This window comes from Acipenser ruthenus, chromosome 12 (genome assembly GCF_902713425.1).
Source record: "Acipenser ruthenus chromosome 12, fAciRut3.2 maternal haplotype, whole genome shotgun sequence".
Taxonomy (NCBI): Eukaryota; Metazoa; Chordata; class Actinopteri; order Acipenseriformes; family Acipenseridae; genus Acipenser; species Acipenser ruthenus.
The window spans coordinates 34,971,034-34,989,180 of NC_081200.1; the positions used below are offsets into that span (position 1 = coordinate 34,971,034).

The 18,147-nt window shown below is 37.5% G+C and overlaps 1 protein-coding gene across 1 annotated transcript in view; it reads left to right on the plus strand.

Annotated features, from left to right (window-relative positions):
* The first annotated feature begins 5,382 nt into the window (after nucleotides 1-5,382).
* Nucleotides 5,383-18,147, plus strand: part of LOC117417489 (zinc finger SWIM domain-containing protein 5-like) — a 58,019-nt gene continuing 45,254 nt past the window's right edge. The window contains exon 1 of the mRNA XM_034029665.3: nucleotides 5,383-6,053. Within this exon, the coding sequence (XP_033885556.1) occupies nucleotides 5,561-6,053 (493 nt within the window). The 5' untranslated portion in view covers nucleotides 5,383-5,560. The remainder of the gene's footprint in view (nucleotides 6,054-18,147) is intronic.

Below are 18,147 nucleotides of genomic sequence, written 5' to 3' on the forward strand. Positions count from 1 at the left end.
TAATGTGTCTGTAAGTAGTCATTACCCTTTAGAGTCCAGGACAAAGTAAATACCAGTACAATTAAAAAAAAAAAAAAAAATTACATTTCTAATGAATAAACACTGTCAACACTATTAAAGTAGACTAAATATTTAGACCTACCCAGCAGATACCCCTGGTAGTGTTTCTTGTTGTAACTCTAAAAGGCAGACTCTGCTTGCCAGAAGTGTAGTAAACATCCATTATAAACGTTTATAGCAGTATAAAATAGTAAAAGCATTGAAAAGTGTATTGAAGCTAATGAAAGAACGGTAAAACACAGGCAAGCAATATAAATCACTGGTAATAAAAATGAAAAGGTAAGCTGTAATATTACTGTGCAAATGTACCATTGCAAATATCCTGGAAAAGGTCATCATCAATCATCATAGCTGATACTCTAGCCTGGACACAAAGAAACACCTTGTGCAGGTACCCCAGCTACTGACACCTCAGTAATATTATTTGTTCTCTTTTGGTAACAGGTGGTTTATAATCTGCCTACTAATAGGGAACTGCTGTAAAAACAAACTCAGAGTAATTTAATGTATATGCAAAGTGATTTCTTAATTTATATACAGTGCAGGATATGTCCAAATAAACGTCAGTACAATTAGTATTTGCTGTGCAACTCTCTACATGCTTATTATCTGAATTCAGTTCTTGGATCTGTGTAACTTTTGAATTGGTTCATTTCAGGTGTCACCGTCCTTTGCAGCTGCCATCTTCCTCATCACATACCGTAGTTCCTAAAAAAGTGTCCTTATATTGGAGATAGATAGAAAGATGTAGATGGATAGATTTATTGAGAAATTGACAGATATTGGTATGCATGCTCTAATACTATAGTATAGACCTGTCCAAATGACTCACATTAAGGATTCATTGAGCCGGAATCAGTTTTTTTGAAAATGAATGGTCCCCTTTGTGTTTGTTTGTGCCAAGCCCCCCAGTAATATAATAGAGTACTTTCATTTTCCATTTCACTCCTGCTGTTACAAATAATTGAGAAAATAAACTACATTCCTATATAAACTATTGCAATTAAAATTATTATTAATAATCTTCTTATCATTATTATTATTATTATTATTATTATTATTATTATTCTCTAATTATTATTATTATTCTCTATTATTATGTGTGACCTGGGGATAGCATTAGAGTTACAATTATACTGAGATCCTGTGCTATTGATTATTTCAGAGGTGAGGGCTTTTTTGGTTTAAAATATGATAGGAAACATTAGACTAAAACCCATGGTATACCATTATAATACCAGTGTGCATTACCTTGAGGAAACCATAGCAGAGCCATTAACAGACAATGGATTTAGAAACAATATTGCCCAGGGATCATGATACACTGGCACACTGGTATTGATACAGTGGCACCATGGCACTGGTACTATGTATTGGTTCACATACTGAGCCACCATTTTATCAATGGCTTATGCTACTGTAGCTAACCATGTTCTTCTATTACCTTTTAATGCATTCCATTGTAGTGGCATTAGTTTAATACTATAGCAATTGTTTAATTACTCTCTTACAATTTGGCTTTACCTTTGCACTTAGGACCCGAAGTGTTTGAAGCTATGCATGGACATAACTGCATGCCAGGCAGAAAGATTCTCGGTGTAGCCAGCAAGTCTTCCCATCTTACTTTAAATAAAGTAAAAAAAAAAAAAAAAAACACACACACACACACAAACTGCCTGGAATGTCAAAAGAATAAAGCAAAAGTTTTTTTTTTCATCTTCATCGTCTTTTTTCTGCCGTCCCTCACTCACCTTGATGAGAATGTAAGCGCTAGTGCAGGTGAGTGAGTAAAAAGCATCTGTCTGTGAATTGAAAGGCAGTCCCAGGAGGTACAATTATGGGCCCCCTCAGGCAGGCAGGTGTGAAGGAGTGGAGAATAACGCTAAAGCCGTCTCTGTTTGTCACAGGTGACTGTCAGCTCTGCTAGCAGCCCGATAATAAATTTGGCATCACGTTTTTTTTTTTTCTTTTTCAATTTCGAGGGAAACAAAGGCATCAAAGATGGGAGAGAGGAGGAATCAGGAGCCGGGATCAAAGACAAGCAGAGCTGCTCTGGTCCCTGGCACTGAGGGGAGAATGCAACCTCTCAAGCTTGAGTCACTTTAATACCAATGATCATTTTCAATAGAATTAACACAGATACCATAATAACCACAGCAGAGCATGGCCACTTTATTGGGAACTCAAGCAGGCTCATCATGAGGCTGTGTTATCAGAATAAGTGGAGCCCAGTAACGCATCATGTGATCAGTGATGTAGTATATGAGACCTAGAGCAGTTAGTTCTTAGTTAATGGCCTTTAAAATAGATTTAACAGCGAGAAAGGGTGACAGTGTGTGCCTGACTATCATCTATATTCAGATTTTTATGTGGGGGGAGCCCTAAGAGCGTGCATACACATTTGCAATAAGTCCTCAAGCCCATAAGATCAATACTGGATAAGCATACAAAAATGATCATACAAAGTAATGCTAAGGACTAGGATGCTTACGTAAGAAACCCTCCCCCTGTATCAGGGCTGGAAAGTGAAGGTATTAACAATATATGCTCATTTATAAGCAGGGACTCTTCCCCCATACTGAACGATAATACTAAACCGTCCTGCTCTTCAGTGTCACGTGGATAACAGCATTCACATTGCAGGTGGGAAGCTGTACACTGCCACAAGGGGTGGGAGTTAACCTAATTCAATCAGACAACCCTGAAATGAATGCTCTCCACTCTTGACTTCCTGTCGGCTTTTCTTTCCTAATGTGATTAAAACGTTTTTTCACTCCAAACTCTCTCATTACAGTAAATTCATATTTAAAAGCTCATAACAGTTTGCACCTTTCTAACAGGGGTTAACCACATTAGAACTTAGCCTTTTTCATATCTGTGATAACAGAAGAGAAACACAGGCACAAAGAACAGGTCAGTGCTGTTGTAGTTCCACATCACTACCACCAGGGTGAGCCCAGGGCTATATTATGATATCAGAGTCAGAGCTATGTGATCTGTGACCTCATGTTTGGGTTTCACCATTCCAGGTTTACTCTCAGTGCAGTGGGAAAGGATTTCACTTCTCTGTCCCAGGTGAGATATACAGCATTAATACAGGAGATGATTGCTTTATTTGGGATAGTTCTAATCCCCACCTTCTGGCGACGCCACTACTAATGTGTCTGGCTGCAAAGACAGCTGACATTAGATACCTTTAAAGGCTGAAAGCCCCTAGTTTAGTATCCTTAGGTATTAATTATTAATTACCCTTTTAATCAGACCCACCCTGTGTGGATGTGCTAGAGACAGTGATGGGGCAGAGTGGGGTCTTATACATGTATGAAACATGATACTATAATTAAACACGCACATTGTACTTGGTAATTACTGCCTGCTGCATGCATGTATCTGCAGCATTTCCTGCAACTGCTTGGTAAATATTTTCTATGTCACCAATACTGATTTCTAAACCCGACAATAATAAATAAATATAGATGAATGATGAATTCTTAAAGAAATAAACGCAGCATCCGCTATTTCTTTCTGAGAAGATCCATCAGCATCCCAGCTGAACCCCATGCTTCATCACATGAGCTCTTTCTCTGTTTGCTAGCATCGTTTATACTAAAGCGAACAGATTTGCAGCCCTGCGCAAGCTGCCATCTCCTGTACCTCCCAGCAGTCTCAGGTATCGATTGACGGTGCTACAGAAGGCCTTGGCGTCACTGTTTTCTACACACAGTGTGCTGATATGGTGCTGAGCAGGTACCACTGACCTGATAAAGCTTTCCAGAAGATTTGAATAAATGCTAAACAGGTGCAGCACATTTAAAGCTTTATTGCTTTATGAGAGACAGAGAGAGAGAGAGAGAGAGAGAAAACACATACTCATTTCCCAGACTTAAAGCTGCCATTTTTTATTGTTGTCAACATCTCTACAATGCTTGCTGAAAAATTGCTCCTGTATTTAGAAATGTTTTCTTACAACAAATTCACTGCATATTCAAGGCAGATCAGTTGCAGTTGCTACTGCTTACCAAGGAAGATGGAGCTATTAATGACTTAAGAAGGAACACTGATGGGTCATTAATCCCTTATAAAAGTGAGTTCAAGGACAAGTGCACAGACCGTACTAAAGCTATAGGCATCTATGACGACTATTAAGCCACAGAGTGTCTAAGGCACCAGCCAGCCATAGGTATTAGCAGGATTTTCTGATAAAGAATCCTAAAATACTCCTGTTGTGAGGCTCGGCACTTGAAGCAAGGCTGCCAAGTTGCTCTGTCCTTCCCCCATCCCCCAGGGGAACCTCAAAGAGGCAGAGCATGCACTCCCACTTAAGTGCTTCGCCATGGACCTGCATCTCATTCACAAAGTTGAAGAAATGCAGAGAAGCTGAGTTAGTCTTTAGCATAGTGCAGCAAACACAATGACTTTCCAGAATGCAGCCATCCTCCTTTCGAAAGCATTACAATTAACTGGGAGTTGAAAACTAAAGGAACAGTTCATTATTTATTTGAACTGACTGTATTTCAATTGGATAAATTTGCTGAGATGCCACATACTGTATATTGTATTTTACATGGACTCTAATGATGTGTAAACTAACTACCTGTTATTTTATCAATTGCCTAACCAGCTTTTACTCAATATTTTACAAGTGACACCAAAGTTAAAAATGAAGGTCTAAAATAGTGGCGATGAAGTCAAAGGGCCAGGTCTAAGTTTTTGCTCCAGTTTGTTAAGGATGGTAACTATACCTGTTCTGTATAGACTATTTGGATTGTATCTAGGCTGGTTGTATCTGCCATGGCATCTGCCAAATTTTGTAACAATTAAAGGCTAAGTGATATCATTTACTAAACAACAGACACCAAAGACCTATATTTTAGTATACAATGTTTTTTTCTATTCTTGTAAATGCAGCACTCCCACGCAGAAAGAGAACAGTTCTTGGTGACAGTTATTGCACTCATAATGGTATGATACCCACAATCAGCAGCTGCGCTTAATCTAGAACACAATCAACACATGAGCTGCACGACATGCAAATTACAGCATATAGGGCACTGTAAACGCAAACCGAGAACACGCTTCAAAACTACAAACTGGAAGTTCCTTACTTTCGTCAGTCGCATACAGTTATTTACAATATGTCTGATATAATGTAAGAAAAATAATTATCTGGTAAAAGACTGCAGTGCTGCCGATTAATTTATTTATATTTGTGATTTAATTTTTATATTTTAGTAACTTGCAGTCGGTGACACACAAATCCCATTCCATTTTTTTTTTTATTTATTGATGTTTTATTTTTTATAAAAAAAATAAAATGTGGCAATTGTAATTGATGTTTTCCCTAAACATTTTCCTAGAACTTTTTTTAAAATTAATTCTTAGGTTTTGTGCTAGCTTTCGTATCTCCGGGTGACGTAACGTCCCCCGCCCACCCCATGTGATGATCAGCGCTCTGCGATTCCCAGGCTAGGCATCTGCTCTCAGTGTTTATTTGGTCGCCATGGCGGAGGGACATAGACAGCAAATGCTTCAGCCGCCTCTTCCTCTGTCGCTACCTTCGGCTAGTAAGCGGCCGTGCTTGCGTCCTGCTCCTCGCGGCCCCGGTCCTGGATCGGGCTTTCCGATTTCCCGGTATTACAGCCCGGAGTCTTTACTGGACTGCGCCGCTAAGGCCGTAGCGGAGAAATGGGCCTTCGAGAGGGTCGAGGAGCGCTTCGAGCGGATCCCGGAGCCCGTCCAGCGCCGCATCGTCTACTGGTCCTTCCCGAGGAACGAGAGGGAGATCTGTATGTACTCATCATTTCAGTGCCGTGGGGCCGGGGAGGAGGCCGGCGCGACGGGATCAGGGGCTTCGGTGGGGTCTGGGACTGTCCCCGGAGGGGTTACCAGCACTGGAGGAAACGCCGCGGCTGGGGGCACCGGAGAAGGGCTCCCTTTCCGCCGGGGGATCCGGCTTTTGGAAAGCGGATGTGTGGAGAATGTCCTGCAAGTCGGTACGTTGACAGAATTAAATACTTTTTTTTTTAGTTTTTCGTTGTCTGGCATTCCGATTTGTTGATTTATTTTTGTAGTAACTTTTCAGAAATTAAAACAAAGTTGTATTTCGGAAAGCAAATTTAAATCCCCAAATCAGTCAATCAGAAATTATTCTAGGTTAGATAAACATTTATTCAACTACATTTTTTTTTTTTTTTAATGTAACTGTAGTGAATTGCCCCAGTAGATTCTTCTCAGGAATTGCGGACTTTAAGATAAACTGTGTTGGTTTAAAATAGCCTGAACATGAATATTGCAAAGACGTTTTATACGGTTTTTATTTATTTATTTTTTAACATTTGTAATTGTATTAATGTCTGCTTTTAATGAATTTAACTGATTTAGAACAAAAGCGGCAAAGACCACCCCCATGATTTGCTGTTTATTTATGTTAATAATGTTTGTGTCCTATTCTGTTCAAAACTCACTATCAATGTAAATGGTGTTTGCTTTAAATTTACATTTCTTTTACATTGTAACTGTAAGTGGCTGTGTTATGTGGATATTTGCCAAGAACCACTTGGGTCCTTAAGCTTTTTTTTATTTATTTATTTTTAAATTAAGCTTTTTGATTAGGTTTTATGTGTCAAATAAAATAGTCGCCTAACTCGCAATTGGATTTATTTCACTTTCCTTAAATTGTGTAGTACTCGCTGATTTAAACAAATACAGATGCATTCTGTTTTGTGCGCAATGTAATTAACGGTTGTATTAAATCCGAGCAGAAAAGTGAGATTTAAAAATATACTGAACACGATTGACCTGGCTCCAAGAATAATATAAATCCCTATATCTGTGGTCACGTTGTCACATAAAAATATTTGCTAGTTTATCGTGATGTAAAGATTTTTTATTGTGACTTGAAGATATCGTGTACCTTGTGGTTTTAAAAGTGGTACATTTGATCTATTTCCTTAATATCGTACATCGGTGTTGAAAACGTAGTACAGCACATTACATAACATAAGCCAATAACCCAGAATGATTTGTTTTGGTTTACTAAGCTTTTTAATTCTTTCATATATTTAAGATAGGCGATTGCTTACCAAATCAGAGCGCCTTTTTTTTTTTTTTTAGTCGAACATTGTCACTTGTTTTTTAAAAATGTAACGCATTAAGGTTCCACAATGACAGTCTGTGGCAAACGCTGTGAAAAATTAGACTTCCACTTACAGTAAACGAAGTGCAGATTGACTAGTATGTTTGAGAAATAACTACTGGCTTCCCATACCGTAAATATAGACGATTACATACCGCATGTGCACAAGCATGTAATAACAACGGACAATAAAGAAATTCAGTTATTTGCATTTTAGAACAACATGTTACTGTATGTCGAAAACATATTAAGTAAAGTTGTAGTTGCATGTTTCTCAAAAAAGCAGTTTTGCGCCATTGCAAGGAATGGCTTTGCAAGTGTATTTTTATGCATCTTTTTTTCCCCCTGTGTCCTTCCTTTTGTAGTATTAGATTAGTCAAGGTTTTTTTTGTGAACAGATACCATACAGTAATGTAAGTGCAAATCCTAGCAAAGCTCTTGCATTCTTCATTTCAAGTGGTAAAGCATTATAAACAAAGCCTTTTTTGGTAGGTACGTTTGCAAGTGTTAAGTATTACATTCTTGTGTAAAATATTCATACTCATAACCTCTACTATAATCATGTCATTGAAGTTAGTTTGGTACCAACAAAGAGCTTCTGTATTGAATTTAAAAGCAGCATTTGTTGTGGCTGTAATGAAATAAACTGGGGGAAATGATTTTAAATGCATGTCAATCTTCTGGAAAATATCGTGTTCACTCTTGGTGTTAATGTTAACAAATTTATTAAAGCAAAATGTTGCTTGTGGAATAAATGTGTAAATACTGTACATTTAAAAAATGCTTAATCCAGTATGCATGGAGAACTAGCTTTTATATATATATATATTTATATATAGCTTTTTGATGAGGTTTTGCAGGCGCTTGGAAATATTTACATTTTAAAAGTATAGTTTGTTATTTACTTGAATAAGAAGTTATTGATTGAACCAAAGACATTGGGGGTTAAGGAGTGTTTAACTCCAAATGTGACTCTTCCCTCCAACCCCCTTCCTGGGAAATAATTAATTTATGAACGTGCTTGTTTAAGGTGAGGCAGTATAAAATGAAGTACAGATAGTGGGGCTTGATGAGTATTAACTCCTTAGGTGGTGCTTCACTGACTTTCCTTCTGTGTCTCCTGCAGCACGTCACCACACAGTAACTGCTCAATAAAGAGAATGGTTGTTAATGTTTAAAACAGGAGTTGCTGGTAGCTCTATACCATAAGGACATTGAGAGGACAATGTAAAGGTTTTATTCTCATAAAACTGATGTCTTGCCTCCTCGGGTACCTCTACATAGAATTCAGGAGTTATCAATTACAGCAGATTTCACGTATTTTAGAGAAGTGTGCCTTCTAATTTTTTGCATGAATATTGTATTACAGTATTAATTTAAATTGTATTATACTGTTACGTTTGAATTACAAACAGTTTTGGAGAAGGGCAGCATTTTTGCAGGCTGTTGTATTTTAGCTAACAAGTGTTTGTTTAATAGCCAACCAATGGAAATAAAATGTGCCTCTGAAGATTGAATGTGTGAAAAGGGAATCTAGGCATGTATATAGTAGACTTTTTTGGATCCTCGGACAAAAGTGCAACATTTAAATGTAATAGGAGTGTACATGGAGCAGGCATTATTTGGCTTAAATTTTAATCAAATACAGTACATTTTTGCTGTGGGTAAACTCTTATTAAGATTTGTGTAAAACAGGTACCAGACTGAAGAAAGATGTGTGGGGAAGGAAGTGGCAACATCTCCATAACATAGCGCTCTCTGTGTGTTGTCATGCCAATGGGGGATTTAAATAAAAAGGACAAACCCTAACCCTTATCTCCTCCATTCTAATGGGGAAAAAAGGAGGAAACTATTTTAGTTTCTGATAACGTTAGGCAGGTTTCAAAAACCATGTGAAACAAAAAAAGACTTGCTGTCTTTGAAAAAATTAATCAACATTGAACAGATTGGATGTGGGGGTTTGTTTTCTTTTTAATTTGCATTTTTTCTAATTTAGCTCTTTTTTTTCTTGTTGCTTTCTGTCTCTTTCTGGCTTTGGTTTGTTTGAATATATTTTGAACAGGATTGCAACTTTGCATTCTGTTTATCTTCCCTGAAAGGCCCTCTATACTAAGATGGGGAAGTGATGCTTCATGTGGCGTTTAACCAAGGATGATTAGGTCAATACCCTTGCTGCTTTGACAGGCGTATATATAATATAATGTCAGAAGTAGCTGTAGCTAGACTTGAATAGTAAAAATCAGAAGAGGTTTTTAAAATTGTGAACTTGACTTGACCACAACATGTACAGAACAACATGCAGACAGATACACAGACTATTAATAATTGTACTTCTTGTTTGAGTCGTCTTCAGGGCAGTCCTTCGAATACCAATGGGGCCTCACATTGTGTCGGTAGAGGTGCTACATGCAGGTTTAAGGCAGAATTTGAGCCTGTACTTCAGTTACAAAACTTGAATAATCTGATATATTTATCACGCAGAGTAATCTGAAAGTACATTGTTTGCAAAAAAATAAACGTGTGGATTTTATTGCATTGGAACATGTTTTTACGAGCTTCTTTGAAGATTTCTTTTAGCTTTGATTATTAATTTTACAACTGAAATGCTGGTTTAATTAGAGTAGGTTTGTTTTTGGTAACGGCTATAAAATATATATAGAAAGTATGAAGCAATCCATCGTTTCCTGATGGTGTGGCTGTACAGTGATGTTCGACAGTTCTGTTTTTACTGTATTTTATCTGTTATATAAGATGACTAAAAGGAGCAAATTTTAGAAGTGTCTTAGTCACAACCGCAACAGTCAGAGCTAGTTTTTAAACATTTAAAAAAAAAAGTGCCACATTCTTTGTTTGAGTACGAAGACTAGACCTCTTGTGCATGTTTCTCGGGTGCAGCCTGAGGGGTAGCGACAAAAAAATGCAGACATCTTTAAACTCCTGCTTACTTGAGTTTAGAGAAAAAGGGGGCATTTCAGGGATGCATGGATTCAGATTTTTGGGGCTGATTTCTCGGATTACTGATATTCCATAGCTGGGAGATACTGGGTGTCTCTGTTTTTGTTTCCCCCATTATTAATAATACAATTATAAACCGTCCTTGTAATTTGACATTTGAAAATGTATTTCAGTTCGAAACTGAACACATCACAAAAATCTGCTCTGATTCCAACCAAAAAAAAATACACCGATCTTTGAACAAATTGCAGGGGTGGTAGTTTTTGGCCTGTCATAACTCTTAAAACCCTATCATAATTATATCTTTGCTATGAATGTTAAATAGAAATTAACCCAGTTCCTATATCCAGATTGCAGTGCGTGGGCCTATATGGGTCATGTGATGAACGTATTTTAGAACAGTGTGGGAGGTCGTACATTTTCTAACTACTATAGAGTTCAGCCACATATATATAAAAAAATATGGAGTGGAAAATGCCGCATCAGGGAGACATCTATAAACAGATACTTTGAGCAAGTCTGCTCAGGAGTGCATTTAAACTGAAGATGAGGAGGCAAAATCCTTTTTAGATTGAGCTGGTCACTTTTGATTGCACTGGTTGGTCAACTTTGGGCTGAAAGGTTTACTGTGAAGTTAAAAGAACTGCATATTTCCCGAGCTTACTAAAATACAGTACTGGAGCTAAAGGTATTCAATTCAAAGTCTGTCTGAGCTGCATAAAACCAGGAGGTCAGTCTCCAAACCATTTAAAATCACACATTCCTTTGGAATGTAGTGAGGCCAGTCTGCATTGAGAAGCAGTTTAGTTGGCCAATGTCCACCCTGCTGCCTAGTGTTTGATATTAAGCCTGTGTTGATATCTTGCTGAGATCTGAAGTAGGCTTTTTATAAAAGCCTTAAGTGCTTTTATTAAATGGAAATGACTTGTTAAGTCTGCCACCCATCCCCCATGCACACTAAATGTAGGCCTATGTGAATGTTTGCACTGTACTTCCAGTTCCAAAACATCGCTCTCACTTGACTGCATGTAGACTCCTTGCATCTGGTTTTGTAGACACTTTGTGTTGCTGAGGAACTTAGCACATATATTTGTATTTTAATATTTTTATTTATTTATTTATTTCTTAGCAGACGCCCTTATCCAGGGCGACTTACAAGATATCACATTATTTTTACATACAGTTACATTATTTTTTACATACAATTACCCATTTATACAGTTGGGTTTTTACTGGAGCAATCTAGGTAAAGTACCTTGCTCAAGGGTACAGCAGCAGTGTCCCCCACCGGGGATTGAACCCACGACCCTCCGGTCAGGAGTCCGGATCCCTAACCACTACTCCACACTGCTGCTAATATCTCATTTGAGTTTTCTTCCACTGTTTTTAAAGGAAATAACTGTGTTGTATTTAAAAAAAAAACCAAAAAAAACAGCCCTTAATTTCTTCTCCATTTTCATTAATTACACCAGGGTAATTGTCTATGTTCTGATCTCCTTATTTAAATAAATTTAAAGCATCTCTCTCCATTTATATATATATATATATATATATATATATATATATATATATAATAATAATAATAATAATAATAATAATAATAATAATAATAATAATAATAATAATAATAATAAACAGAGGAGGCATACAATGGGAAACTAGGGCCCCCCCGAGGTAAGAAGTATAGTTACCAACAGGGTACTATAATGCCTGAAGCTGCAGGTAACTATAGTTCTTCCCAAGGGGACTTTAGTTTCCCATTATGCGAGGTCTGCAGTCCATATTTGTTTTATGAATCAGTCAAAGTAATGTTTTTTCAGAGTCCATAGTCAGTTATTCAAGTGTTTTTTTTTTTTTTTTTTGGCATAGAGCTGTCTGTTTGACTTTCTCACTGCAGCATAGAATTCTCAGAGGAGCCCATTGAGTTTGTGAACGTCTTATATATTTACATTGTCGAGTTGGATTTGTTTCAATTTTAGGAAGTCAGAAAACACTGAAAGCAAAGTTTTTATGATGATTTTATTGTTTGCAGCATCTTTGTTTGGTATTTTGGTATTCATTTTATGTTGTCAGCTTTCTGTTAAGAGAGGAAGGATGTTCAGTTTGATGACATAATTGGAGGGAGTTTGTAAAAAAAACTTGACCATAAACAGCGTCACAGGGGCAATAGTTATATCTATTTTTTGGTCATGTGATGAGGTTTTAACCAATCCCATGCAGAATTTCTAAAGTCTGATTCTCATATACTTCACTATAACGAACCCTTCTTATAACGAACACCTGCTTTTAAGGATCCCAACAGCAAGAACCGATTTTTTTTCAATGCAAATTAGCCCTATTAGAACGATCACGTACAGGATCGACCCGGATACAGCGATCTTAGTACTGACTGACGCTGAACTTTCTCCAATGTCAAGTGTGTTATTCTCTCAGTGAAAACAAACACTAATGGTTGACTAACTGAAAGATAATGCTAATTCAAAGATGACCTATTGTAGTACGAATCACGCATGACGACTGCAATCGTTGCCTGTCTGTCATCTTCACACAAACTGCAACGGGCGTGAGGAGCAATCTACACTGGATAGTTTTTTCAAGAGAAAGGACATGTAATTACTGTATTCAGCATGTAAGTGTACATTCTTTCCTTTTTCATTTCTTTACTGTTTTCTTTTAAACATACCTGTAGCAGGCCGATTGCCCTGCACAGGAAATTAGTGTGGGTGTAATTTTCTATGTGGAAACGGGTTTGTTTTGTGTGCTTTTTGGAGTTATTTGATAAAATGATTGTTTACAGACGCGGCGCTCGATTGAGACTTGCAGCCTGCCTGTCTCCTGTGTGTGTGTCCTCTGTGCGTTACCATCGTTGGTAGCATAACATAACCCGTGTGTTTTACTTTGTTTTGTGTTTAATAAATCCTGCGCGCCTGTGCCGGCATTTCAACTCCAATGCGGTCTCTGTCTTGCAATGCGGTTAGCCACACGTGACACAAGTACCTTGTCACAATACCGCTTAAATGTTGATTTGATGTGAAGGAATCTTCATAAAAGTACTTTTATATTGATGTTCAATTCAAATTTGCAGTTTTGTGTGTGTGTGTGTGTGTGTGTGTGTGTACAGACAGACAGACAGATCGATCGATGGGTGGGAATTTCGAATGACATTCAAATACACCAGTGCCACAAATGTTGAATATTCGAATAGTTGGCCTCTAATTAAAATAAATAATTATTAGCAGCATCCATGTCTATAGAAATGCATTATATAAATACATGAGAAATAATTTCTTGCAAATGGGTTAAACAATAATTTTGACGATAAGCAATTATTGCCTAATAATATCGACATTATAAAAATAAAATAAAAATGGAAACGTACCTTGCTTGCTGATTTTCAGAAGCCTAGTTGAACAGTCAAATCCAAACTAAGGGTATGTTAACTCACACACTCAAAACCACAAAATTCTACAAAATTTCTCATCCTTGACTTCATTATATTAATACAAAGGAACACAATTCTAAACTTATTCATAAAAATATAGTAAAACAAAATACAGCTGTACCATTCTCATGTGTACAGATACGCCTCTTGTTGTGCTCGCTCAGCATATTTTACATTTCTTTTTATTTTATTTTTTTAAATTTTAAACATAGCTCGGTCACTATTAAACTAGGACGGAACGCAAACAAAGACTACAACCCACCCTTCACCTTTCCTCTCAACTTGAATCTGTGTCCTTGACGTGCTGGACCAGACGCTTCCATTAGACTAACTGTACCGTTACTATTTTAACTCTGTTTGTTTCACAGCATCTAGTCTAATGGCTGCTACATCTGACGTTCATCGCATGAACTGAAAGGCAATACACAGTACTATTTTGACCTGCAGTATGAATAAATTATTATCTGTTTCTCAAAATGACTTAAGCTTAATGACAAAAAAACTGGCAGAATTTTCTATTTAAGTGGTGGGAGTTTAGTGTACCATAACCCAAAAGTTAACTTTTTACAAAAAAAAAATGGTGGTATTGGCTCTGTAATGTATACTTCACGTTATTGTTTAAAAAGATCTTCATGTCCACACATGTTCAGGGGAAGGACGAAAGCGCAATCTAACAAGTTCCGCTGTTGAGAACTATCTGCTGGTATGCACATATAGGCTTTTGTTCAGTGGTCTCATTTAATTGCTCAAAATAATTCCAGGCATTACTCTTTTCGAAGCTGCCATTGTAGTTGTATTGCTCCAACAGCAGAAGCGACAGTACAGGAAGCATCTGTGTCACTGGCCTCTACTCCCTTAGCCAATAGCAGAGCTACATAATGAAGTGCACCCGCCTACCTGTCAATTTTATCTGCAGTGGCCAGTGAGATGAGTTTTACAGTTGTGATTGGCGCATTTTTCCATTTGTTAAAAAAAAAAAATTCATTTAAAAACAATTTGTATAAAGACCTTTTCGAGCATTCAAACCTATATCAAACCATTTGAATGTTAATTGTGTGTAGAGTATTCGAATATTCTGACTCACCCCTAATAGAGATAGATAGATATCTATGTCTATATATTACAGTTTAACCGGTTGTAGTATAATTCTGTTTTTGTATTTTAATTTGCAAGTTTTAAAATCTCTTCTAATGTTATGGATGTCAGATTAAATTCTGGAATAGTGCAGTTGATGGACAGTATTCTTTTTTATCTGACCATTAAGCCCTATAAACAGGATAAAGAAATGTGCAATATTTTTTTTTTTTTTGTAATGTAATCTGGGCTAAACAGATTCTCATCTGCGAGCTGGTGTTAAGGGCGGAGCGGAGTCTCGTGGAATATTAGCTTTGACATTTTTCTCTTGTTTTTGGAAAGTACCCTACCTGGGGGCCTGGCAAGGCTGTCAGCTGGTTATCAAAGCTGGGGAGGATAAAAGGAGCAGGTCTACAGATGCATGCTGGGACTTTTCAGCTCTGCTTCTGTACCTGTTGCTCTAAAGATTTCCTGAGAAACAACTGCTGTCTTACTGCACCAGGTATCCACAAGGGCACTGTCTGTGTCTAGTGAGGTGAACTGATTTGAGAAGTTTGAAAATGTGACAGATTTTTAGTCCCCAATTCCCCATTGTTTCTATTAGCCTGACCCTCATTTTGCCAGTGCAGTGCCGTCTCTTTCCCTAAAAGCCGTCGATGTTTTGGAGCTTGCTTCTTTTTTTTTTTTTTTTTTTTTGAAGCGATGTGAATAATTTTCCTATTGGATTTTCCAAGACTTCCTCCACTAGGCATCATTTTGATTGCCTCCTGGAAGCCCAATGCTTTTTCATGCCCCATGCATACAGTAAATCACCACCTTCTAAGCTGATTTATTTTTTTATTAACTACATTGAAATGTTTGTTTCTTCTAGTAGAAATAATACATGAAATACTATTTACCTGTGAAACATTGGGCTTTGAAGAAGTCCAGGAGCACCGTCCTTGCTTAATCCCTCTCCTAACATCATCCCGAGGACCATCATCCGATTGATCAAATCTGCCAACTGAAAGCTGTACTACAATTTGCCAGTTGTTTCCAAATATAGTGCGTATTAAAGATTTGCTCAGTTATTGTGGTTTTGGTTGGTGGGCTGCACTATGTATAATAGAATATACATACAGAAATGGCAACCCTCTCAAGTGTTGAAAATAATTTAACTCTGAACTACCTCAAACTATTTTCAGCAGTGCCCTCACTGATTGCAGTATATTGTAGCTCTAGAAACCGTCGCACTGTATCTAAAAGTGGTCAGGGTATTCACTTCAGATTCCATAACCTTTTGATTCCCATTTGACTGGCTTTAACAAGCAAAGTGAATAACACTCAACTAATTAATGCTCAAAAAAATGAAATAGCTGCTGTGATGTATTTGTAAATTTTCTAGGAAAGCTAAGTTTTTCTTGGAACCTGTAGAATTTAGTAGCCTTACTTAGTAAAATTTATTGGTTGCTAATTATTGGGTGATGGCTAGCTAGCTAGCTGAAATTGTAATATGTAGAGCAAGCCACATGGCCTTAGAGAAGGAGATTAGCTAAATATTTGTTTTTATCAATTAAAACACTGTGGTACAAGGTTAAGATTTAGCACAATCCTTGAATAACACAGACTATATGACCTGTTGTAGCATTAACTAGATGCAGATTCCACCTCGGTGCCCATAATGAACCTTTTCTATCTTAGAAGTCCCAATCCAGTACTGCCTTTGAGCATTTCCACGAGCTGATGGCTGTTCAAGGAATCAGAGTACAGTAAGCATTGATTCTCAGTGTTTCTGTTGCAGCTGTTAAATCATTCAGGTTCCTTGGATTAACTTTAACCAAGTTACAGCTTGTATTGTTGAAGACCTAACAATCGGCTTCCAATGACTTTACAAAACAACCCACACAATGGCTTGTGGTTGTTTTGGTCCGTTTTTTTCCTGTTGCTAAAGAATAAAGCCTCGTTATTATTATTTCTTTGTTGCTGTAGTTGATGTGAGAGGTGTGGTGACCACGGGCTAGTGCTTTGTGGAAATAATTATTTTATTTAGTAATTGCTTTAAAATGGCTTGCAATTCTTTCTTTTTTTTTTTTTTTCGTTTTGTTTCTGTAATCTGCGAAGACCGAATCCCTTTTAACACCTGGCCTTGGTGAATGAAGGTACTGCTTCAGGGCAGCCCACATGCTTGGCCACAATAGGATGGCTTGATGTGTTGTGAGATATTGTGATGTATGTGTGTCACAGCAGGAAGCAAATTCTTTTTTGATTACCAATCCGTGCTGCCTTGTTATAATTGATGGGTTTGCTGTATCTGGAATAGAAGCAGCCACAGTAATGTTTGATTTTCTGTCTGTTTTGTTTTGTACCCTGACACTGGTGAGATGAGCTGCTAAACACAAAGGGCTCTCTGCATCCAGTGGGGATAACGTTGAAGTAATTGCACTTCAGTATGATCAGATAAATAGCCCCTTTTTCCCTCCAAAAGAATTGCTGTGTAGCATTAAATGTTTTGTACGTGGTGGTCCTATCCATCTTTAACTACTTAACTTGTAACCATTTTGACATGGCTGTCTGTCCAGAACCAAGAAACAATAATAGTATTGATCTGCAAGCCTCCTGCACCTGCACGCCAAAGTTATGTACAGATTAATAAGTATGCATTAGTAATGATGGTGTGCACAGCAGTAGCTAAAAACCAATGTATATTGATACAAAGGGACACATTGGAAACAGAGAAAATACAATTGCTTACTGTACTTTCGGTGCATGTTGAGTTTACCATTTAGAGGGTTTGGACATGTGATACTTTTGGCTACAGAGTCACCTATATCAGCCATTCTCTTTTTAAAATGTAAAAAATTTGAGGTTCATCAGTCAGTATAAAACATTTTACTTGCCCCAATATGATCCCAGATTGCCCCCTGAATCCTTTTAAATTCAGAATGATAATCAACAAAGAAATTGTTGTGTTTTTTTTTTTTCTGTTTGGCTAGCAAATGTTTTGTTAACTTGAAGAGTACCATTCTGGTTGAAGTGATTAGCTCTATCCCAGCTTTAAGTAGAACATCCAGGTATATTCTTTGTTGAAGAGACGAGGAAAGAGGAAAATAAGCTTTTGAATGCTCGTAACAGTATTGCCGATGTGTGAAAGCTCCGTACAGAATGTGTGAAGAGCAGTCCTGCAGATGAAACTTTTTACCCTCAAGCCACAGGAACCTACAGTAAACTTGGATTATTTCTAACAGATGGGTATGGATTCCAGTTCCTCCGAAGGCTATGCCTTGCAGCAGGCACAGTACGGTAAGCTAGCAGTTTTGAATGATTTCATCTGTCTGCCGTGTTGTCTTGCCCTGAACGTGTGCAGTAGAGTACCCAGCAGTGTTTGCTTTGAGGCAGATGAAGTGGCACGTTCAATTTGGGTATCATCGTAACTTGGCTTGGGTCTAATTGTAGGTTGTGACGTACTGGCAGCAACCTATCCTTGCAGCTCATAGTTGTAGCT